Source organism: Corapipo altera, unplaced genomic scaffold (assembly GCF_003945725.1).
Source record: "Corapipo altera isolate COAL_440 unplaced genomic scaffold, ASM394572v1 66, whole genome shotgun sequence".
Taxonomy (NCBI): Eukaryota; Metazoa; Chordata; class Aves; order Passeriformes; family Pipridae; genus Corapipo; species Corapipo altera.
In genome coordinates, this window is record NW_020884924.1 from 5,870,981 (window position 1) to 5,896,752 (window position 25,772).

General features: G+C 39.0%; 1 protein-coding gene across 2 annotated transcripts in view; it reads left to right on the forward strand.

Annotated features, from left to right (window-relative positions):
- The window catches only part of PHLPP1 (PH domain and leucine rich repeat protein phosphatase 1), a 132,659-nt gene that overhangs the window by 57,756 nt on the left and 49,131 nt on the right, over positions 1–25,772 (forward strand). The window contains exons 1-3 of one of the 2 annotated variants that reach the window (XM_027657467.1): positions 8,989–9,094; positions 14,378–14,574; positions 16,501–16,626. In XM_027657467.1, coding sequence (XP_027513268.1) covers positions 14,425–14,574; positions 16,501–16,626 — 276 coding nt within the window. In that variant the 5' untranslated portion in view covers positions 8,989–9,094; positions 14,378–14,424. Of the gene's footprint in view, positions 1–8,988; positions 9,095–14,377; positions 14,575–16,500; positions 16,627–25,772 lie in introns of those variants that run through there. The other variant, XM_027657466.1, reaches the window with a different exon arrangement.

The window sequence follows — 25,772 nt, forward strand, 5'->3', positions numbered from 1 at the left end:
TTTTTTTTTTTTTGCTGAAATGCTAAGTTGTATAAATGTTTGAGTACAGTTGTCATACTTCCTCAAAGACACTCTATTTATGAACAGTCAAGACAACTGTATGCTTTTGTAGGAAAAAGACAATTAAAGTAAATGTGAATCAAAGTGTTTTTAAACTCACCTAGTGAGTTCTCACATTATATTAACAATTATAATGACAAATAGTTTAGTGAAGCAGGAAGGGAAAGTATGTCTTAACAACTTTTTATACTATAAGTTAGTATGCAAAATGCAAACTGGATGAGGTAAACTACAGATTTCCTTTCCCTTAATTACCTTCTGGGTCACTGGCTTATTTCGCTTCAAAAACCAGTGGGAGGCCACTACAAAAACTCAGATTTATGAGTAGGACATTGAACAAGACAAACTAGGACAACAGGGGGAAGCGTTTTCCTGCATTGGAGGGGCAATTCTCCCTCTCATTCCTACTTCCCATTAAACCTTGGCAGGTGTTCCACTGGGGTAAGACTGTTTGTAAGCCTTTCTCTCATCATCTGCGTTTGATAGCAAAACCGAAATACTGATGCCAGTGTCCCTTGAAGCTGAAAGCAGTTTTTGATGATTGTGGCTGCTTTTTTCCTGTGTTGCTGTGCAGTTGATTCCTCAAGGTCTTGGAGAGGTGCTTCTGCTGGTGGTAGAGGCGTGGGTTGCCTGCTCAGTGCTCCAGCCAGGGAAGGCCTGCTCTCAGGGCCTCATCCTGCTCCCTGTATGCGCACACCAGCACATGCACATATGCATGCGTGTGCTCACAGCCCCCATGAGCGTGACTAGAGCAGTTTGAACTCGGTTATCACAAATTCAGCTATTTGGGCAGCAATAGCTGACTGAGCAGCTGGTCCCTATTTTATTTAGTGAACTGGTATTGTTGGGGGGGTTCGACAAACTTGACCTGTTGCCTAATGCCGTGGGATGTGTTTACCAACAATTTAAGTTAGTGAGGGCAGAGTAATGGACCCACTCTGGGGACTTATATGAGTCCCCTGTATCCAGCAGAGTGCTGTGAGTGTCATCAGCTGTTGAACATCAGGCTTGATTTAAATTGCTGCTGATAAAAATAGTATGTCTAATTCCTCTTTTTGCAGTGTTCTTTCTTAGAGTGCCATCTCCTTGTGTATGCCTTCACACTTAGTATGCTAGCCAATGTATCAACTTAAGTATTTTCTACTATTCCTGCTTAGTTTTACTTAAGATTTAAGGGAAGCTGTTTTCAAGAATATATCCTTCATTTTTAGGTTTGTGCATATGCAGAATATGAAGGAAATATAGGAGAAAATAAAACTGATTGTTTTCTTCATAAGTGGAGGGGCAGGTACTGTGCTCTACACTCTCCTGACCAGTGACAGGGCACAAGGAATGACATGAAGCTGAGTCAAAGGAGGTTTGGGTTGGATATCAGGAAAAGGTTCTTCCCTCAGAGGGTGGTTGGGCACTGAAGAGGGTCCCCAGGGAAGTGGTCACAGCACCAAGCCTGAGTTAAGAAGTGTTTGGACAGCACTCTCAGGCACATGGTGTGGTGTGATGCTTGGGATGTCCTGTGCAGGGCCAAGAGTTGGACTTGGTGATCCTGATGGGTCCTTTCCAACTCAGCATATTCTATGATTTGACTGTTTTTCATAAAAAACATTACGTTGAATAATTTTATGGTGTTTCAGTTTAAGTCTCATTGTCCTTATGTAGCCAAATTTGATCTGTCCAGCTATCTAGAAATCATCTACTAGTTAAAACGCCTAGAAATTAGGGTTTCTTATTAAATCCATTAAGGTAGAAATACTGTATATGAAACTTGCATTTAAAAAAACCAACCCAAAACATCAACAATATGAGTTGTACTGATCTGAAGTATAATAGAATGATATCAATTTGGAGGTTGGCAGTGTTTGGCATTTTCTACCCAACGTGCTTCCCTTGTGCAAAGTAAACAGTTTGTCATTAAAATTAATTACTGTTTTGCTCCTAGTAATAAATTTCACCAAACAAGTTTTTGTTTCTGTGATGTTATAAATTAAAGTGCTGCAAGTATCCTTGACCATTTCCTTTCTTGCTGAGATGGAGATGAAGATATTTGGAATGTAAATAGATAGTGTCAAAAAAAAAAAGTCTTTAGGAGTCTCAGTTCTCCCTCAAAGGAGGGTGAGTGGGCAGAGGAATCAAGGTGATAGTATTTTGGGAAGTATTCCTTTCAAAATCTGTCTAAATGCTTTTAAAACTTAATCCTGCAAATGTTTGTGAATGAGAGAGCATCACGGACTTCTCCTGACATTTTTCTGACAGTGAAGCTTCATGTATGTTGTAGAGAGATGAACTTTAGCAGTGATCTTTATTGTGGACATATGGCTGTGTCCACTCACACAGTAGGTCTCTGGAAAGGGGAGGCAAATGAATTTTGATCCACCTTTTCTTGTTCTGAACTCTGTTCAGTTCAGTGAAGCAGTCTGGTGAGATAGGAGGAGAGGATTTCTGCCATTAGGGTACTTGGTCATAAAGTCAAGGCCATTTGCATTCCTCTGCATGGAGTTGACCTGTGAAAGGGCTTTTAGAAAGACAAATGACCCCTTCCTCTGTAAGGACACAGGCGCTTAAGACAATTGGTCAGCTAGAGTGGGTGGATCAAAATGGAGAGGTTTCTTAAATGAGATATTGCATATTTTAGGTTTTTCCCGTGATTACAGGGTGGAGGGTTCAATACAATTTTAATAAGATTAAGATCTGCTGAACTTTCAAGTGATGTGCATTGGAGGGGAGTGGTTTTGGTTTTAGATGCTAGTATTGGACAAGGATGGATGATGGTAGAACAGTTTCCTTTGCTCTGCTTTCTTCAAAGTAAACAGTTTAACTACTGTGTCTGTATATAGCTGTGATATTTTTTCCAAAGGTAGAAGAAACATTCATTCCTATGGCAGAAAAATGAAATACTATTATGGTCTGACCACAATCAATATACTTAAATGGACTTAGTTGTGCTGTGTATTACACTGAACACTGTCCAGCTGGACTGCTGTCTTGGCATTTGAGAGAACTTGGATTCAAGTGCCAGTAAAGAAGCTGCTCAGTTTTCAAGATGGGGTCCTCTCATAGATAGGTCTGCACTTCAGACTCTTCTGGGTATTTTCACTGAGAGGGAAAACTCTGACAAGTAGCCTCAGCTTCAAGTTGATCCTACTAGTGTTGTACAAAGTACTCATGGTGGGTATTTATGGATCCCTATCTAAAATTATCGCGAACCAGAGTGAAAGTGGCGCTCTGATGAATTTTCGAGTTCCTGAGGTTGTTTTTAGCATGCTCACTTTCTTGTCAAAGCTGAATTTATGAACTTATTTTGATTTCTCCTAGATAACTTCCTGAGGCTTCAGGAGCTTTAAATCAGACTGTGTACTTGTAAAACTGGACCTTTGTACAGGCTTTTTCTCCACTTGCTACAAGTGTGGATATTTTCAATATATTTCCTTCAGGGATGTGTAGCATCAAACAAGAAACCTTAGAGTGTAGTCAGGTTTATGAGCTAACACTTGTGATTGTCCTTTCACAGACCCTTGGACTGCTTTGGACAGAAAACTGATGGGTTTGGGGATGACTCAGATGTGTGATGGTTGATTTAATTTAAAAAGGGAATGGAAAAAGCCAATCTTTTCTGGTTTTTTTCCTCTCCTTTGTAATAAAACCGTATGACGTGCACTCCTAGACAATTCCCATATGCTATCCAGTTACTTCTAGTCTCTGTGGTAGAAAAGACAAGAAACTGTGTCAAACCTGATATCTGTGGGCAAGTGATAAATCTTCTCTGCCTGTTTCCAAGGGTAGAAAGGCATTGGGAAAACATTCCCTTTCATGTTTCTTCATGATACATCTCTCTCCACTGTTTCCTTCTTCACACTTTATAAAATAGGGTTTCCTTCCTTTGTCTTGGTCTGCCCCTCCCCCCCCCCCCCCCCCCAAAATGTAGTCTGAAGTACAGAGTTTTGACACAAGTTGCCTTTTAATGCTGACATACGTGTTTAATGTATGTTAGCATAATCCAACCTTTGTTGGATTTAAAAAAAGCAAACACTTGAATGACAGAAGTCGATTTAGAGTGACTCAAAGGATATGTGTTCTTTAGCAAGAAAACAACGTGGATGACTATAAGCAGGCAGAAATCAGAGTAGTGAAGCTTTCCAAGGGTATCTGCAGATCCAGTCTCTCCTTTTCCATCATCCAGGCTTCTGTGTGATTCTTTGAAGCTGCTCTTGCTGATAAGAGAGAAGTGAAAATTATTACGGTTTTAGTTAGGAATGGTCTCTAACTACACAGCTGTAGGAGAGAGTGGGGGGCGGGGGAGAAGAGGCAACTGGAGGATATGTACTCTGTGCTACTTACTGAACTCAAAGCTGCAAACCAAAAAGGTTATTGCTTCGACTAACTTTTTTAAAGAAAGGTTTGTGTGAGCATACTATATAAAATCACATGCACGCACAAATATTGACTACTGGTATAAGTAAGATTGACTTATAAGGACATTTCTCAGCCAGAATTCTTTCTAGCCATAGCTTGGAAATCTCATGTTAATAAAGCTGAATTTTAAATGACAGATAATTCTCTGACTAATTGCTTGTGCTATTTCTTCTGGCTTTTATATTTTTCTGTCTTTCTGCATCTTAAAGCAGTCACTCAATCCTTACCTACTAGTTCCTCTTTTTTATTTATTAGGTATTATGGCTTTTGATTGTAGGTGTTGACAATTCCAAATCCAGCATTCTGGATAGCCTTCTCTTTGCAAGGCTATCCTCAAGCTTTGGAGGCACTTGACTGGACAGCTTATGTGTTTCAGTATATACATTTCAGCTTATACATTTTGGTATTGTTCCACATCAGTTATTTGTGATTTTTTTAAACTAGATCTGGTTGAGATGTGTTAGTAATAGCCTTACAATACTGTACAGAATTGTTTTGATGTAAGCTGCTTATCAGGTGGGTCCTGTGATAAATCTTGAGTTGAGATTTTGATCTATACAGTAATACTGGTACAGTGCTGGTACTGTTGTAGAAGTGTCGTACTTAAAATGCTCTACCTTAACAAGGATTTAGAATACTACATGCTTTTAGAGATGTAAAATACCTGATTTGTTTCTTCTCATGAAAGAGCAAGGAGAAAATCATTGTACTTGAATACATTTAACACACAAAATAGCTTTATCATCTTGCGGTTGGTGGAATTTTAGTCTAGAATATGTTGAAAGATGACATTTGTGTTATGTATGGAGTTCATACAAAACAATTCTTGATCTAGCATGCATATGGGTTCCTCTGTAGCTTTTTTAAACATTTGACTACCCACATCTTCCATCCTCAGGGCAAGGCAGGTATGTGCAAGGGCGTGTGGAGATTTGCTCAATTTTTGCTGGTAGGGAGCATGGATTTCTGTCTTTCTGTCATAGTACTAAGACAAACAGACGAACTTCTGCCAGGGGCTGTTATTCTTCCTCCTCAGAGGAGTGTGCGTTCAAGTAGTTATTTTGAGCTTCCATTGCCATGCCTCATGCTGAGCATCTAACACTGATAAAACCTGAAAGTTGCTGTTAACTTCAGTGGAGTCATCAGTGTAATTTTGCTCTTCAATTCCATCAAGATTCCAGCTTTACCTAAAACAGTTGGTTAGCTCAGAGCTTTTGCCAATACAGCAATTGCTTTAGATAGAGTAAATATCCTTTGGGATGCAAGGGATTTTACTGTGCTTGTGGCTTTATTGTGCATCGGGAATATAACAAGTAGAATTCAATTTTTGCATGACTTCACAAAAAATAAATGTGCATCTCCAGCATTCTGTTCAACTGTGCTTTATGGGGTCTGAATTGGGAAGAAAGGGAAAAGATCAGTTGAACATTCATCGGGTCCTATCCTACAGAAGCTGTGCATGCTGTCATGCAAATCATGGTACTACTGGCAAGTTTGTAAGGCCTAGTGCTTTTGGCCTCATCTATTGCATTTTCACCTTTTACAATTCTGTACACTGATATTAAAAACTGTTCAGAAAGTGGAGTTTCTTGAGGCCATCGTAATAAGGGATAGTTTGAAATGTGTTGCTAAAGTATTCTTTTAAAGAAATATATGTAAGGAATTTGATCAGATACTAGTACAAATCTTCCCAGTGTAAGACTAATTCTGTTTTAAATTTAATTTGAGCAAAAATACTTGGTAGATGATGTCACTATGAATTTATTCAGTAGCTTCCTGAAATGAATCCTAAGTTCAAGATGGGAAAGTTGGTTTAGGTAATACTTGCTGGAAGCCTCTTGACCAATATTGTATCTCTTTACAACTTTAAAGCACAGGAGGAAAATTACATTTTTTCTTGATGGTTCCTTTTCAGGATATTTCAGTTATTTCTCCATACAGAGGTGTCATATGGGCTTTCCGAGAAGAGTTATTATTAAGTTTTCCTACTGAAAAGCAGGTGACTCTCTTCCCTTTTCAAGCTTCAAAATTAAGTGTTTGGACATAACAGCCTACAGTCCATTGTAGCTCATTGCAAGCAGAAGTTGAGACATCCCAAGTACCTTGAGAGCCTCATTGTTTTGCTGAAATAAACAAACCTGCTTGCATGTTAACTTGCTTGGATTTCCTGCAGACAAGTGAAGTGAATGGAAATGCATAGGTCTCAGAGTTTGAATGTGAGGTGCAGGAGTAGTCTGTAGGGATAGATGGAATGAAGAATTTGAAAACAGGTGGGGTTTCAGTTGGTTGGGGTTGAATCTGTGTTTTGGAGGTTTGCTTCTACAGGCTGAACTGTAAAATCTGTCAAAACACCTTGGAACAGCTAGATCTGGAGTTCACTTGTTACAGTCAGAACAATTTAATTCCAAGGCTTTGGGTTTGCTTCCTCTGCATAGTAATCCAGATGAATTTCCACTTTGCTTGCTTGCTTTTAATTGCAAGTGTGTCCTGTCCACCACTGCATGTCTTACTTTAGCCTGTTGCTCTTATTAAGTTGTCCTAGTGTAGGAGTTGTGCTGGTTAACAATGGCTCTTGAATTCTGCTGAATCACTGTTAGGGTTTTTTTCAGAAGCTTTTGCTTATTGTAAGTTGATATTTAGTTTTTGACAGTAAAGTTATTGCAGTAATTTTCTATGGTTATAGGTGACGTTTGATAGAAAAGCTTTTCAGAAAAGTAATTTTAGTTAAGTTTTGCCTGTGATATCCTTTGAAGTATTGATACCATGATTTTTAGGGCTCCTGTGTGCAGAATGGTGAATCATGTGAGAACAAGATACAGCAAATGATCAAGTGAACAAACGTTGAACTCTGTCTCAGTGGGGGAAGAGGGATATTTTCTGGATTATGAAATACATACAAACCTTTCCTCCAGTGAGGATTTACTTTTAAGTGGAAGACAGAATTATTGCTATTAAACTAGTAACTATGTTTTATTGTATCATATCATATAGAGATAATGCTTGTTTTTAAGGATGATCTTCCTGTAAAGTAGGAGGAACATGTTTCACAAAGACTAAAGGCTTGTCTGTCTTCTACTCTTGCCAGTTTTGTCTCATGCTGAATATTTCTTTCAAGAAAAAAACCAAGTTAATATAGTTTTGTAAAATCCAACATTTGGGGTCTGCTTTTGTTTCTCAGGTTGAGAGATAACAGCCTTCAAATAGTGGAGCTTGAATTGCTAATTCCTAAAAGAAACATAACTACTTCAGAGCTTCCCCCAGTGCCCATATAATATAAAGTGCAGCAAAATGAGGAGTATGAGTAAACTGTGTAACTAAGCTAATAGTTACATGCCCTTAAGAACACCATAATGGTGACAGAGTCCCTCTTTGACAGAGCAGTACTGAATCTATCCGCAGCCTCGTGTTAAATCTTACAGGCATCTTTACAAGTCTAAGTAGATTTGAGTCGAAAAATTCAACTGCTGATTTTGGAATGGTTTGCCAGGTGAAACTTTGATTGACATGTGTATATATATATATATATATATATATATATATATATGTCTTGGTCTGTTACCTTTGCAAAAGCATCCTGCTGGTAGAGACTACAAAGTGAATCCTTGGTCTTAGTTAAACATAAAAGCTGCTAATTCTGTGCCTTTGTTCTTAAATTATGACAGTGTGGACCTTCACCAGGAAAAATACTTCTAATAAGCATGTAACTGTAAGTGGGTTTTCTTCATAGTTTCAAATAAAAATGAGAGCAGTAAAATAGTTTCAGAGGTTTTACTTGTGCTTTTCTACTTCCTTTGCCCCCCTTCCTTTTCTTTTTAAATCCAACTTGCTGCTTTATTTTTATACATCTCATTGCACTGGGCCTTGCCTGAAGTCATCATCGCTGTCCTTAGTTTGACAAGAATGAAAAGGGAAGCAGCCTTACATGACTGAGAAGCTTCAAAAACATTACAGGCAGAGGCAGTAGCTTCATCTGTATTCAGTGAAAGGGCTTGAGCAAAAGTTGAAATCTGCTGAATGATCTGGCAGTAAGGGTTCAGCAACAGCTATTGTGGCAGTTTCCCAAAAGGTGGGCAAAGACACTCAAGGGCTTTCAGTGTTTTGAGCTAATTGAGGCCTCTTTGCACTTACATTTAGGCGGGATCGGTACTGAGTCTCAGTTTGCTGGTTCACAGGCAGGGTGTTCCTGATTTCAATTCAGAGGGGTGGTGGGGACGTGCTTCAGGTGTGAACCGAGGGTCTGCCACCCACCATGTTGGTTTCACCTGACCAGCTAGGAAATAGCCCTGCTTTCCCAAGTGGATTCAGACCAAAATCTTAAAAATTGAATGGTAGGTGTTCTTTTTCTCCAATGCACACAAGAATTGATATTCACAGAATGTTAGCCTGTGAAGTATCTTATTTCTGACATGACTTGCTGAAAGTCGTGGGTGGGTTTCATTACACATCCTCTCTAGCAGCAGCCACTGTGTCACAGCTCTGGCCCCTGCGTGCCATTCTTCTCTCCATGCTGAACTACTCACCGTGAGCTGTCCCTAAGGCCTCTCATTCAAAAAGAGAAGCAAGAAACTAAAGCAGCCTGTTTTGTCTGAAAGGGCTCGAGGACAGCTTGCGCAGAACAGCTGATGTGGTAGGGCTGATGCAATGCTGGCCTCAGGCCAGGGGCCCAACAGTGTGCAGATGAGGATGACGACCTCTGTAGCTGACCAGCTGTAGCAGGAAAAATACATCCCTAAATTAGGGACTCGGAGTTATTCAGTCACTTCTGAAAAGTTTCGAACTTAAGACAGTATTCCTACTAAATAATAACTTAAGCCTCTCTTACCACTGTTGAATACTCAAGACAACTCAGGGCAGGCAGTCTCTCTAGCTGGCCGGGCTGCCTGCACCATGCAGATTGTGAGGAATTTTTAGTTTTCATTCCATCAAACCAATATTAGTAATAAAAATAAGACCCACTGCACAGAAGTTAACATGTTTCTTATGTCAACACTTTTCCCTGCTCTTACTTTGGTAATGTCTTAAGTTGTTCTTTAGAGGCAGACTTTACTGGCTGTACTTTTCAAACGGGGGAATAATGAGTACTTGCAACTTAATCAGCTGTAGAGCTGCAGAGAGGCTTTTTTTTTCTCCCCGAGTACTTTTATGTCCCATAATGAGCTGGTATTTTATAACTTCTCATGGTAATGTATTCCATATGTCTTCCATTGCTGGGATAAAGAGCTTTACTCCAGAATCCAAAGCAAGTGGCTGTGGATATTCATTTAATAAGGTTTTAAGTCTTTGCACTAGGCGGGATATCTGCATGTTGCATACCTGGAGCTTCCTCAGGCTGCTCGTGGTGAGATCTTAGTTCTTTAACATTGTGGAAAGATCACTCGTGTCCCATCTGTGCTTCCTATGAAGCAGGGTAAGTTTTGTGGTTCCAGTGACAGTTCTGCTGTTTCTGTCAAATTCCTTGCTTTTTTTTGTCCTTGTTGTGAGTACTACTAGTTTCCCTCCAGGACTCGAGACAAGCAAAAACTGAGAGGAATTCAACCATGAATATCAAGATAGCCAAATGAGTGGTCTGCTTATAATTCCTTGAGGCATCTCCTCTAATGCCTCACACAGAACAAAAGTTCTGTTGTGGGGGTGCTTAGGAGTTGCTGTAGTCTTGGCGACCTGACAGAAATGAAAAATAATCTTTTTATGGTTTCTTGCTAAAATATTCAAACTACTCTGGTTGGGCTTAGTGTTTGAAAAACATTTTCTGGTATGCAACTCTTCTAGATGTTCTGGCATATTTACTTCCACTCTGATCAGTGCAGCAATAATTACATTTGAAGTTTTTGGCAGGATTCAAATTTGTTTCAAGTCACAAAGGATCATCATTACCGTTTTATCTGCACGATTATCACAGGCCCCTGTGAAAACTCATCTGCTCCCTTCAGGGTTAGTTAAAACTGAAGAAAAACCTGAATGTGAATCTCATGCAGCCTTCTAAATCTTGAATGGGAGATCTGTAAAGCAGATTGAGGAACATAATTTCAGAACTGCTGATGCTTTTACTGGAAACAGTGCTGGCACTGGCAGGTTACCTCAAAACCAGCTGATTTTTGGTGGTGATGCTGTAGTTATGCAATAATTTGTAGTGTTTGATTCTTAGCCTAAAGGAATTCTGGTGTAGTCCAGATTGCCCCTCATCTTTCTTGTACACTTGGAAGAAGAAGGTCATTTACCTTCTCATTTGAGTATTTTCCAGGTCATAGAAAAGGCAGGTGCAGTTCTGAGTCCTTCCCTTGTCCTCCACTTCCCAGCCTGTCAGGGATGAACCCTCTTGCAGGAGACTCTGCCACCTGCTGCTTTCCTCCTTGAAGTGAGGAACAGCCAACCTTAGATTGCTTCACACTTTCCAAGTCCCATCCTGCTTCTACTGTGACAGAGCTCACTGTCATTTAAACTTTTCCTGCTTTTATGCTCACTTGGCAGCAAATATCCGAGCTCTTTAAAGTTGCAGTCTGTCCAAGCGTATTTTTCAGTAGGCAAGGCTGCTGCTTTTCAGACAGCTTTTGTGCATAGTTACCTGCAAAACTTCTGCAGATTTATGAATCTGGTTCTGCAATTAGTTGGAATGTCCTTAAATAACCTCTGCTTAGAATCAAAATAAGCCAATGGCTTTTTACTCTCTCCCCCCCCCCCCCCCTTGCGTGATAATGGAACATATGATACTATCAAATACCAATTATTACAACCCTTTAGCAGGAAGACAACTGAATATGTGAGCAGATTGCGTCTCAGGCAACAACATGTGATCCAATATTAAACATGAGCTTTTCAAGTTATAGAATCATGGAAGAGCATAGGTTGGAAGGGACCTTAAAAGATCATCTGGTCCAACCAGATGGTTGGAAGTAGACAAGTAGCGAAGTAGACAAGAATAGGAAGAGAGAAGCCATTTGCTTTAATGAAATAGGCCCAGTATTTTATGTATATATAGCCCAGTATGTTCTCATCAAGAACCTTCTGGCTTTCACTTAGCAAAGTTTAGTACTTTCTGGGGAAAAGCACCTTAAATCCTTTGAAGGGTTTTTTTGAATTTAAAGGAGTTATTTAATTTTTTTTAAAATTTTTTTGGGTATCTGTGGGAATAACTATAGGTTCTTATCCCAGTAATTTTCCAATCAAATATGAAGTTTGAGAGAAAACTCACAATTACTTCTAGCGATAACTCTGTTCTGGCTTTTCTAGTAAACCTTTACTAATGATAATTGTTACTGTGATTTACAACCTCTGTGAATTTATATGAAATTTTAAGAACTGCCTTTTGGAGACTCTTGTGTAGTTTTACAGGTCCAACTGTGCCTAACTTCATGTAGCTAGTTCAAGAGTCTGGTCCTAGAAAGCAGGTTGCTCAGGCATCTGACTTTTTCTCCTGTCACTTTTTTCCAAGATTAATTTCTCAGCACCCTTTGTGAAGTGTGAGTACCCAGTGTGGTAGTTGTTTTACCACTAGGCTAGGCAGGGTAGTGTTACTTCTCAGTTGCTCCGGAATGCTGTTGTGTTTCCTACCAAGCCTCTTGGTTACTGCGCTGCAGCTGGAGCTTGTACTCTGCTATCCACCACAATCCTGAAGAACTTTGGAGCTTTGGTGTTTTCCAGGACACAGTTCTGCCCATATTAAGTGCAAATTATGCCCTTTGTTCCTGGATGGGTAAAGTTGCATTAGGCTATGTTGAAATGCTAAATGAGCTTGTCTTCCCAATGGATTGAGATTATGCCTTGCAGTCCTAAGGGATTCAGTCAGCAGTGGGTTGTGCTTTTCCAGTGAAGTTAGCACAGTCAGAAACAGACCCTGGAAGATGATCATAAAACATAATTTTTGAGGTGAAACTGCCCACACCCCTGACAACTATTCCTTATACAACTGTGCTATTAATATTTACCAGGCACTTTTTACTTCATTACAGAGATTTGATTGTGTCTGTGTGGTTAATTCTTTAATCAGTGCTCTATGGCACAAAACCCATTGTTCTGCACAAGCTACTTAAATTGTCAGTTACGTTAAGAACCAAATATTTCATATTCCAAATGTAATGTTTGATTCAGCTTTTGTATTTGTTAAGGCTGAGTTGCTCTAATTTACTCACTTGTGTTCCGTATCAGTCATCCTGTAGCTTTGCAGAATGGATGTCTCCTACTTCCCTCTATTCTGTTGGGCAAAGAATTTTTCCACAGCTCCTGTGGTTGGATATGAATTTGCTTGGCAGTGAAATTACTGCTTTCTTGGAGCACCTCTTTTTGTATTTGATGTTGATACCTTGTGGGCATTAAAGTTTGTCTTTCAGCTTCAAGCAACAGCAATGTTCCTGCAGATCCAAACTGGCAGACTTCGGTAGCCTAAATGCTAGTGTTTATTAGAGCAGAGCAAGGCTTGAGGGTAACTAAGCCAAGTGTTAGCTCATGAAATTGGCAGGAAGATTCATGAAGGCTGCTTTTAAAGATAAGGACAAAAATTGGCACGGGCTAAGCGGGGGTGAGAGAATGGCAGTGGGTAGGGCATGTGGTAGGTGTCTTCTATCTTTCCGTAGATAATTTGAAGGCAAGAGCAGACTCATTGAGACAAATGAGCTGTCATGCAAGCAGGAATAATAGCAAGTTGAAGTAATAGTGTGCAGTGCTTGTCACTGCTGGAGTTCAGCTGGCACTGGTCTGAAATACCAGTGTTAGAAGATAGGATCAACTCTCTGCTTTTCTGGAATCCTAACTAGTTATTAATTCTGTGTATTTAAGAATTTTTGGTAAGCGTTAGTGGAAGAAAATGGGTGATTTATCTTTTATTGTGATGGGGAAGCTACTTGGAATTAACATAGCCTTTAGTTTGTTTATCCAGGGGAGATACCTCCGCAAGTTTCACCAACACCAGTGTTGATACATAAATTTGAACTGGTTTAACCTGAAGGTGATTAGCTCTTGACTCTGTTTGCAAAAGACTTAGTGTATTTGGATGATTCAGATCTGGGCTGGACTGTTTAGGGTTTGATAGAGTAAGCTGATATAGATAAATACCTCAGATAAGAATGAATAAATTATGCTTCTTCCTGTTTACATCCTAAAAGAACATGGTTCTGTTAGAGCAGAGATGAGAGATATTTGTCTTTGTGTTGCCATTGCTCATGATGCTTTTCTATAGAGTAGAATCTTATTAATAGATTAGATTAGTGGAGTCTGAGACATTTAAAGTAATTTAACAGATTTGACCTAATTGGTAGTTATGCTAATAATCTAAATTATTATAAATAGTAAACAGACAAAAGAACTTCACACTTTCTGAAGCTCTACTCAGACCAAAGCAGGGTCTTTGAGGGTTTCATCTAGGTTGCACCTGCTTACATTGTGGCTGAGTGTACAACCTCTGCTGTGGGGTTTGGACTGAGCAGGGTGGACTGGGGAAAGTAGGGACTGAATTCTTTGGGAAGCTATTGAAGCTATTCAAACCACAACCTGAAGTGTAGCCAGAAGAGACATGGAAGTGAAAAGATACAATTGGGCATGCAGTACATCACCTCCTTCTGCAGTTACCAAGCAGGCAATGTGAACTCAGCAGTAACCAATTACTTACTGTTGTGGATGAACATTTAATTTCTCTCCATAGAGAAGACCAGTACCATTAATTGGTACTTCTGTGACTATTGCAGATTATTTAATGAGATCTGCTCTTCATGATACCAACCTGTCATATACCTCTCCCTCTGAAAGAAGTCTGTACTGAAGCTGATATTAGATTACCTGCTTGCATGGTTTTGAAGCTGTGTTTCATTTGTCATGCTGCAGTTTGTAACCTGAAAATTTGCTGATAAAGGCTCAGGATGACTTGAAGTGAAAGAGGCAAAGATTTTCTGTGATTAAGTGGTTGCTTTTGTTTCTATTTCAGGAAAGCCCCACAGCATTGGCAGCTCCGAACGGATTCAGCTCTCAGGAATGTACAATGTTCGAAAAGGGAAAATACATTTACCAGTCAACAGATGGACAAGACGCCAAGCTATCCTTTGTGGAACATGCCTAATTGTCTCATCAGTAAAAGAAAGCCAGACTGGAAAGATGCATGTCCTCCCTTTAATTGGTGGAAAAGTAAGATATTTTATTTTATCTATTTGCTTTGTTAACCCCTATCTCTTTACGCAGAGAAGATTGAATTCAATTAGGATTATTCTGACTCCTCAAATTCTTGTTTCTGTGAATGGGAGTTTCAAAGTATATGAGTGACTTTTGATTATGGTCAGTCATATTCAACAATTTTGGATGTTTGAATTAAAGCAATGAAGTAATGGATGCACAATCAATTTCTTTTTCTTGTGTGCAATGTTAGGTGTTTCATATGTGCAGTAGCACACAGCTGAAGAATACATGCAGCTCTGTTGTGTATGATCTGTGCCACACCTCCTCATCCAGATTTTATCTATGCTGCATTACTCTTAAGGTCTGAAAATTAACCAGTAAGGGTGCGGGCTTATTTTGAACATTGGGGAGTTTTGAGTGTTCAGCACTGTATGAGTACTGGTGTGTTGTAAGCTAACAGCAACAAACATTTTTACTTGTGAAAAGCTGAAACTGGACTTTTTTCTGATTGATTACATCTGAAACCCAGGAGTTCCCAAATGAAGAAAAGGAAATTTCTTTTTACTCTGACAGTGACTGAGTACTGACACAGGTTACCCAGAGGGCATATGGGCAACTGTCTGCAGGTGGCCCTGCTTGAGCAGAGGACCTCTACAGATCCCACCTTAACCATGCTGTGATGCTGTGAAACTGTAGTGAAGACAGTAAGATCACATTACTATTTCAACGTAAACAGTGTTTCAGGGTACTACTATTTGGCTTGTTTAGCCAAGGTAATGGGAAGAGAATCGTTAGCTTGAGGATTAATTTATACCTGAAGTAATCTTCCTTTACTTCACATAAAGATAAGTTGAATTCTAAAGAGTTATTGGGAGAGGAACAAGCCTCACAATATTATATATGAAGACTAGAGTTGATTTATTAATATTCCATACCAGCAATGTGAAAAGTAGTGCTGCCTTCTAAGAGCTGTTTTTCCTGTCTCCTTTCATGATTCTTCGTATGATTCTTCAACTCTTCTCTTGAGATAATGAAGCAGAGACATTGTCCTCTTTTAGCAACAGTGTGTGAACTCCTGACAGTGAATTGTATTCCTGGCTGTAGGATGCTGGAGAGGATGGGATTCAGGTTGCCATTGGCCCTCTCTTCGAGATGGAAAATATATATATTTTTGAATTTGAAAAGGGAAAAGGTTGTATACTCTTTTTAATTGCTTAACATGGAATTTCTAAGTTGCTTTTGCACAGAAATACCTTATGTGATGTAAAACATGCAGACTGTTAAGGAGAAAGTTGACAACAAATTTTAAAAGAAAAGGATAATTAAGCTCAGAAAAATGTACTGAGGGCTTCTGCTGACAAAGCTTGGGAGGAGGATGCTTGGCACAGAACTAAGTGTTTTTTAAATTATTGCTCAAAAAATATTCTTCCTCAACCCCATAAATACTCTACACTTCCTGGTTTGCAAAGGCTTTCCAGAATGCTGTGCTGAGACATGAAGACCATAAGTTGTGTGGGACTTCTCGTGTATGGTAGCAGAATGATGTATTCTGGGTGTTTTTTAGCAAGTTGAGAAATGCCAAAGAATTTAATTGGGCTGTAAGAGAAGCATTTTGTTAAGCTTGTTTTTAATAACCAGAACTATAAATTGTATTTTTTTTTAGGTTGCATAAAAACAGCCTTAGATGTGTTTCACTGGCCAACCTTTTATGGTGTTCAGTCTCTATTAAAATGTTGACGTTCTTGGTGGTTTTCTCCTTTAGTTTCGTTGTCCTTCTGTTCTCATTTCTTGCCTGTGTAGATTTGTGAAGATTTGACAGCCAAGATCCAGCTTGAGTGTTTGAGATGGTTAGTCCAGCTCTACTTGATGAGCTCTTCTTGGGCACACTAAAGAGGCTTTTGATTATTGTTGACTAACAGTTTTGTGTTTCTGCTGTAGGTGGAAGAAGTGAAAAAGCACCAGCACTGTTTAGCATTTAGCTCCTCTGGACCTCAAAGCCAGACCTACTACATTTGTTTTGATAACTTCACTGAATATCTGCGATGGCTGCGACAAGCATCAAAGGTGAGAATAGTCCTGTCTCCTTCCTGAAGGGGATGTTCATAGAGTTTGCTTCAGTTCAGTCTTCTCCATGCAGCTTTACATTCCCTCTTCTGGGTTGACTGTCATGAACTGCTGTTGCTGCTGTTAGTGTTGCACAAAATTACTCAATTTGAGGGCTCTTGATAACAACAGTAGGGAGGTGAATTTTTCTGCATTTACACTGAGACTTCCTCCTACCACTGTTGTGTAAGCAAAGTGCTGTGCTGAACTTCTTTTCTTCTGTCTTCTCCCAGCTGGATGGATCTAGTGAGATCATTAGAACAAAAAGGATGATAAATATAACTGTCAAAATTTCAGTTTAAAAAGCTTTACTTCAGAGTTATTAAAACCTAAAATAGTGTCCGATTTTTTTTTAAAGTCATTCCTTACACAGAACCTAAATATTAAATTACTAGAATTAAGGATTTTTTTCCTGCTTAGAAATGTTGCTGAATCTCTTTAGTTTTATAACTTTTTTTTTTTTAAATAAGCTATAAGCAATCATTTTCTGTCAGTGAAAAAAGGTTACTAACTAAAATCTTTGTAAAGCAAATTTTATACTGTGCTTAGAGCACAATTATTATGAGAATTTAAGGCCTGCATTATTTCATTTGACTCTTCAGTTCCACTTTGTGTTGTTGAAAGGTTGTTTTTGCAGTTACCCATTTTGTCTTTTAATCCCTGCTACCTTTTTGATAAATCTTCTCCAAAGTAACTGGCATATCTTGAACCCTTATATTTTCATATTTTTTTACCATGTGAGTTCTTCTGCTGTGCCGTCAGCATTCTCTCTTTTGTTTTCTAGTTGGGCCTAAACTGTTCTTTAGTTTTCTACTTGATAGGACTGTCCATGCTCTTTACTATGTTAAAGCAACTTAGTTTTATGTAGCAATACTTGGAGGTATTCATGTCACACTAGATCTGTTTTGTCTTTTTAGATTTCAGTAATGTGTTACCAACCTATTGCCAGTGATAGAGCCTCGGCTGTGGTCTTTTTTAAGAGGTTTGATTTTCTTTCGGTAGTAATGAATGCACCTCCCAACACAGGCATCATTTAAAATGTCTTTTAAGTTTTTTTTTCTGGTGAGTTTTAAAATTCTTTTTAAAGAAGCTGTTCAGGCGTATCTGCTTAGGTCTGTTAAGCCTCAAGGTAAAAATCCCCAAGGCATGTTTTATGAGACGGTGAGGCACGGTCTGTCAGGTTTTTGAGTTCTTGCCGCTTTGTGGCTCTCTCTGGGACAGTAGTGCCCTTTCATCTCAAGAGGGTTTGACATCAGATAAATGAAAGGCAAATCTAATGAGTGAGGAAAACAGTGGAAAACAATGAACTTCAGAAGCAGAGAAAAATGGCCAGAAACCCCCTCTGATTACTGGCAGCATAAGCTCGTTCTGTGCCATGCTGTGCTTCTCTCTTTCTGGTTCACCCAAATGACTAACAGCATCGGGATGATAGCCAGCATGAGAACATATCCCCATGCACTCATGATAACCTCCCATTTTTCTTATGTAAGAGTAGAAAGAAAATACATAGTTTCAAGTGTTTTTTCAGACTATCAGAACTGAAGAAACTCGCTATGCTATTCTTTTAGTTGGTAAAACGTACTTTGAGGAAAAAAATTGCTTTTTTGATGTTTAGAGTTTCTATCCTTAGACTGAAAAACATAGACAAGCATTGATAGCATGCAAGGCAGTCCTGTGGAAGTGCTGCACAGCAACACTGTTTCTGAAGAACAGAAACAAGTAAACTAGTAACTCTGCAAAAGTAACTCAAATGTCCTCCAGCTGATGCTGTTTGTGTCCAAGTGCTTAGTTGTTAGGTGCAACCCGTCTGATTTACATGTGTAGGTAAATGAGATAAAGTTTCATCTTCAGCTCTGTAGTTCAGGCAAGCTGACATTCTCATGCTGGGAAAAACCCCAACATTTATATGAGGTATTCTGCCTCAGGTGTTTAGAAACTACTCAAGTTCAAAGCTGTTAAAATATTACTGCTAACCAAGAAAATACTGTGTAAAGCACTGTGTTTCTAAAGGTGAGCAAATTTAGGAAGGGAGATGATATGGCTCTCAAACAATGAGCTTCTGGTTGCTCATTAGGGGCTAGGTCACATGATGCCTACAGATTCTTCTTTAGTTCTGGTTTTGTATATAGTACTTGCACCTTTGCGAGTTGTTATGAATATTTAAGACTGTATTTTAAATATAGATGTTGTTTAATGGCACTTGTTTTGAAAGTAACATTTGTGCTAAGTTATGTTCAGGGATAGTTTTTCTGCAGTCCTTCATGTTCCCAATGTGTGCTACTGGAAACTGAGGGTTCTGATACTTACTAGTGTAATGAAAGCTTTAATTATAAATTTTAATGCAGAAGGAAATCCCTGGTAAAATATTTCATTAAAATTGTTGAATTCAGTTTTTAACTATGAAAAAATATTCGTATCTGTCTTCTCTATTCTTCAAAAGAACTAGAAGATGATGTTATTTCAGCTTTTAAATAACAAGCTCCATCTTGAAAGGAGACTTCGCAAAGAATGCTTGCTCTGCAGTCTTTCCCCCCACAGAATATTGGCAATGTTGACTTTTTTAGCGGTGTTTCAGAATGAGACAAATCCTAATGCATCACTCCTGCAATAAATATGTGTATGCTAAAGAAGATTTGAATTCATGTTTGCAGAGGCTTAGTTTCAATTTAATTAAAAATGGACATCACTTCTGTTGTCAGATTCGTTCTAATGATGAAATCTATTATAGCCAAGACATCTCTCATGCTCTGCCCCAGTAAATTTTTGGAAGGAATTTTTGAATAGATATTAGAATTAGTTTTCTTGTATGTGTGTGTTCTGAGGTGAACAGAACTCCTGTTTTCAGGACAGACTGGAATTATTGCACAAATACTGACCTAAATATTGAACTTGGTGACATACTTATTCCAAATAGGTCACTTTTAGATATGCTGATTTAGCCTCAAACAGAATATTTTTAAAAACTGGAAATGTGTCTTGTTCGTTAATATTGATAGTTCTATACTACAGTTCAATTCTTTCCTTTTACTTTCCAAAAACTGGAGTCCTAATTAGGGAAGCTCAAAAGGAAAACAACAACAACAACAGATTTGGTCCTTTGTGATCTAATGCATTCGTTCTGTTGCCAAATGTTGAAAAATAAGCTTATGCAACTGGGAGGGGGAGCAGAGGGGAAAGAAAGGAACATTTTCATGGCTTTAAAGAATTTTGTCTGCATAAAGTTGTCATGATGGTTCTGGAACTGGCACAATTACTTGCAGAGCAAATCTGCCACTATTTGCTACTTGAATGTCAAATGCAAAAGGACAGGACAAAGCATGTGCAGATAACAGTGAGGAGAATATGGTGAGGGCTTTCCCTGTTTGCCACTTGCAAAAGCTAAAAAGCTACACCGTTAATGTAGAAGAGAGAGAGGTGTTTGTGTAAGGTGTTATGGAGTGGTGGAACTTGTTGTGAGCTTGTATTTGGGATGTGGTGGTAAGCTCCTGCTGTTTGACACTTGTAACAGCTAAAGCTAAACATTTTGCAATATGTGAAATGGCTGTTGTAAGTGTTGACTGCGACTATGACATGACATGTTTCGTGACATGAGTAGTTTGGCTGGAGTAAAAAAAGCTTAGCAGTCCTCCATGTTCCAAGGCATAGAGTTAAAATGTTATGTCCATTTCTGCCTAAGAAACTCAGTATTGCAGAGTTTAAGCCAGGACATATTACCAAATTTTATCTTCTTGAAATAGAGTGTGCCACTGGGCATGCCGAGACGGGTTATCTGACCCCACAGGACTTCTCCCCTCTCGGCTGGAGGAGAGCAAAAAGTGTGTCTGTGACAACTTCATTCTACAATTATTTCCTGCTTTAGTGCTCAGTTCAACAGGGCAGGTAGAGGAAGAGAGGCAATGAGAGACGAGGACTATAAATAATGCGTGGCTGCCTCATGTAAGCTGCCTGTGCATGGCTGCACCATACATGTAGGTAGGTAGAGATGTACAGGCACACAACCCTATGTGTCTGCACTCCACTGACTGGATCCAGGTGGAGTTGGACATCTATGACTATAGGGACATCATGTTTAGTGGGGAATATGTTGTTGTGTGGGGCTTAGGTGCCTATACACAAAGAATCCTCCTGTTTAAAATGTAAGGAATATTCAGAAAGAGGTCCTTGGTTTAAAACCTATCAAACATAAGAGTTTTCTCCTGGGAGCCTTTGTATTTTCCCCTCCCTGTTTCAGTCGCCTTTGTCTTCAAGTCTGCAGTGGAAGTGTGTGGTGTTCCAGACAACCCTACCCTACTGTGAAAAGAGAAAAACTAAATTATGATGTCAGTGTACATTATGTTTAAGAAGTGCTAAAAATAGCACAAATAGCAAATTTAAGGGAGAAGGGTGTGCTACCATATTGACCTTACTCTTTTGTGTCAGTGCAGAATGTTCTCTTCATACATTTATTTGCACTGTGAGACTAACAGAAAATAAGAATATATTTGAATTTAGTTTATACTATACAAGTTATACAAGAGCCTCCACAACTGTAATCTATCTTTCCTCAACTTATGTACAGATCTACCTAAAGCAGCAGTGCAGTTTCTAGCTTTTTTTTTTTTTTCTCCAAAGTTATCTGGTTCTGACCATCTGCCTCAGTCTTCTGGTTATTTTTTTGGTACAAGTTTGACAATTGTGTTCAGAAACTGTTATGAAAGGTGAGTATGAACTCTATAAAGAGGACAAAGCTGATCTGTGACTCTAGTAACGCGGTGAGGAGGAAATGTTTGAGTCCTGACCACACTCTTGGTGTTACAGACCACATTTATATAAATAAATTCTATAGAAATTAAAAATCAATTCTTGAACTTGATTGCAGTTCTGCAAATACATTTCCAAAATGAGAGACTAAGATGATTAGCTTGTGCATTTGTTTTACTGGAATGGTGCTAAGGAAATGCAATGAGCAACAACTGAGCATTACTGCTAAAGATGTACCTACTTTTCAGCTCTGCTTCATCTACCTTTGAGACAGGGAAAGATAATCAACCATAAGACTGCTTTTTCCTTTAGCACAGAAGATTCTCTCATTAACTAAAATGATGGGTAATAAGTCATGTGCACTTCTGCATATAGCTTCATCTTTATTTCAGATACTATCAGATATTAACGCCTGACTTTCCCCTATCAACCATGGTTAACAAGGAAAAGCTGTGTGAGAAAGTTCCACACCAGCTTCATTGTGGAACACAGATTTGCAGAGCTTTTTAATACAAAATACAGCCTCCAGTCTATTAAGAAGGTTTGAAGCCACTAGTGTCATGGTTAAATTGGCCCTACATTGTATTTACCTTGGCATGTCTCCTAGGTGATTGACCTGTTTCATATGTGTTTCTAAATACCATAATGAGCTGTAAGGTCTTTACAGAGTTCATTATTGCAGTGATTTGTATTACCAAACCTCAGTTGTCTCTAAAGGCATTAAGGACAGGCATTTCTAATGCTTGTCAAAACCAGTTCAGAATATCTTTTTTCCAAAGCCTTGACCACAGAGCAGCACCAATGGTGAGCATAGCGAAAAATGATATGCAAGGATAAAGTAGTTTATTTTAAATTATTTGGGATACTGCTTGTTATAGTGCTGCCAGTTCATAGTTTTGAGTCACTGGATGCACTGTCTCCTCTTCGGGTATCTGTTTAGCCTTGTAAGCAAAGGATAACCTTCTTGTGGAGGAATACTACGGAGAACTTTACCCTAGTTTCCACGCAATATGAATTTCTAGATTAGTATTTTTATTTTTACCTTTGGCTGTTGGTTATCGACTTTGGTCATTCTATAGAGAACAGCTGTGTGCAACAAACAGACTATTTGTGGTGCAGTTAGGAGTTTCTCATATTTTCTTTTAGCTTTATAATCTTAGTCCATGTGTTTGAATGTGCCATTGTCATTCTGGGCTGGCATGTTTGTGTGTGTTGGGGACAGTTTGGAGCTCAGGCTTTTGAGAAGGTGATCATGCAGTAGTCGGTTTGTTTCTTGTGCCAGTTGTGCTTGGAGGCTTGAAAATGAGTCTCTAGTCTAGTATGACCTACAAATGAGTTTAGTATACCAGCAACATCAGTGGCATCTTTTGAAAATAGCCTTTAACCAAGGCTTATTTTCTTTGAGGATAACTATTCAGGTTTTTTCACACTTGCAAGACTAAGCAGCACCATTAGCCTGTTGCAAAAGTTGATTCAACATCTAATGAAGAAAAGACAACCCTGAAAGGATTTCTAATTTTTCTGGGAGTGAGGGGCTTTTTTTACTTACAGGAAACATGGTGACTCTAAGTTTAGTACAAGGAAACCATTCTTTCCTCTAATACCATCAAATGACAATATTGAGATAATACTTTCTCTAAAAATAGATCCCTAAAAATAAACCCACAACTTCCTTTTGGCGGTGATGACAAGTATTCAAACATAAACAAACCTCAAGTTCCACGTGGAACTTGACTTCCTTTTCTCTGTGTGAAAAATCTTGGGACACTGACTTTCATGTCAATGAAATTTTTTCTGGACTCCTATCACAAAAGGTAAAGGAGCACAACTTCTGGTTAATCCCTTCTACATTTCCCCCTCTCCATATTAGTTTGTTAATACTATTTTCAGTTACATTTTTAGAGGTTTGCACAAGGGCTAAAGGTAGAAGTGAGCTATTTCGGCATGCTATGTAAAACTTTGTTCAGAGATATGGAGAGCAGAACAGGGACAAGTTAAATAATATTTGAGCCCCTGAGTCTTGCTGGCATGAGGTGTTTGTGCCAGAGCCTTTTGGCTGCATCAGCTGCAGAGGAGAGATGGGGTGAGAGGTGTGTGCTCTGTGAATGCTGCTGCCGTACTGGCATGTGCTCCTGCCCTTCATCTTAGTAGGCAATTACTACTCTTACCTATTGCGTTGCCTGTTGGATTTGGGAATCTGGGTGATGTTCTTTCAAGCCTCTGCTGAGTTTTATATTTTCTATGCGAGCCCTTAGCTTGAGTTATTGTGCATCTAATTTAACTTCTAAAAGAAAACAAGAAGAGACCAGAAAAGCCAGTACAGTACCTTTTCACCCTTGGGTCGCACCAGTTTCAAAAGTTGTGATTTAAAATGAAAATATGTGACTTTAAAGAAAAAGCAAACATTTTTATTCCTTTTCCCCCAGCCTCCTTTGTTTTTGGCATTAGCTTGTTTACCAGTCTGAGCAGTTCCTCAGCTCTTGGCTGTGGCTAAGGGCACCAGTGTGTTTCCTGGCTGTGGAATTCAGCTCAGCAGAGGGAGGCCTCTCTGCTGAGTGGGGCTTTGATGTTCGAATAGAAAGGAGGATTAGGATCTGAAGGCTAGTTCTGAGATGAGGAGAACCTGTTTGCTCTAAATTAGTTTAGGTATTTCAAACCAGCGTATCACTGTTTAGTTAAGCCTTATGCAGGCATTGGTGGGATGTGCTAATTATCAAACTGTTTAGAAACAAATCCTGAAGGAGAAAGATTACACTGCCTTTGCATTAGCATGTCTACAGCAGGTATAATTTAACACTGTCAACTCAGTTCAAACAGACTGGGAATTTGGCTGCCTGTACAGTGTGGGCTGTTTAGTTATTTTGTCTTCTGTTGAAGTCCTAAGCAGTAATTTCTTATCTGAATAGAGCTATACAGAATGGGTTCACTGTAAACAGGAAAAAGACATAATTACATTGGTTTAAATTCACACCACAGGTCACACCGAAAGATGTCCTTGTGTAAACAAGGCTTGTGTTTGTCCATACAGCTGGGTTCAGCTGTGCCCATTGCTGACATCCATTGTCAGCAACAGATCATTTTTGTAGTATAGCCAAGGCTTTGAAACAAAGACGATAATCAGTCTTGTTGCATAGCTTGGTGACAGAGGTGTCATTATACTGATGGACAAAGCAAAGTGGTGTTTTAGCCCTGTGTAGCAAGAAGCAGCAAGAATATTGGTCAGTGCAAGTATTTTTCTGTATTTTTGTTGCCAGCTGCTAAAGATTTACTGTGAACTCATACCATACTTTCACGAGTCTTGAAATATTGTTTCCTTTTTAAATATAATAACTAAAAAAAATTAAAATCAAAACACCTTGATGAACCTTTTTTATTTAAGGTACTTCTAGCTTTCTTGGATTGTTGTTTATACTTGTAAATACTACTGTGGCACAAGTAGCAGATGTTTAAAAGTGAGTTTTCGTATTTGGGAGACTCCTAGTTCTTTGGCATGTGTGCAACTCTTAGATGGGGAGGAGCAGAAGGCATACTGCCCAAAGGAGGGAGAGTGCTCTTCGGCAGCATTATTTGTTGTGATATTCAGAACAAAGCTGTATTTCATTGCTGCTGGGGGAAAATTAAAAGCACGATGACGGCTTTTTGGTGTTTGCAATGGATAGGTCCAGGGCTCTTTGTAGTACATGTTCTATAGTTGCATATCACTTCTTCAAAACTGTATTTCAGTTTAACATACTCATATGGAGACTGAAAAAAATAACTTATATCATGGTAGGACCAAGGTGCATAGCAGAGGTTGCAAAAGGAACTGGGGGGGAAAAAAAACCTTACCATTGGAATTTGTGGTTTGATGTGCAAAGTTGAATGTGACCTTATCCCGTTACTGTTCCTCTGGGATTCCAATGGAGGACATTGCAACACAGTGATTTGACTGTAAAGTGCTTAAAAATCATATCCAGGGAATGGAGAAAGCAGTGTATTTCATATTGTTCTTTTATATTTTTTGATGAATAAACATCTTAACTGAGAAGTAGGCTTTAAAATGTACAAGATCTTGCTTTTTGTTCGAGCTACACTGTTGTCAAACCATTGCCTGTCTTGCTTCTCCGGCAAAGAAGAAACATTGACTCTACAGCTCATGCTGTAGCTACTGTAACTGAGAGATTGTCCTACACCATCTTCAAGAAGGGCATTGCCTGAGCCTTTTCCTCAATGTTGTTATACTAGAAATGCAACAGTGGTTTCATGTGAAGTAAGTGTTAAGGATGTATGCAGTTTAGGATATGATAAGAAGGGTTTTAGTTTGGGCAATGGTTTCTTCTGCCTGGTGAGTTGTGAACTTGTGCTGCTTGTGGTTTTATAATTTATAT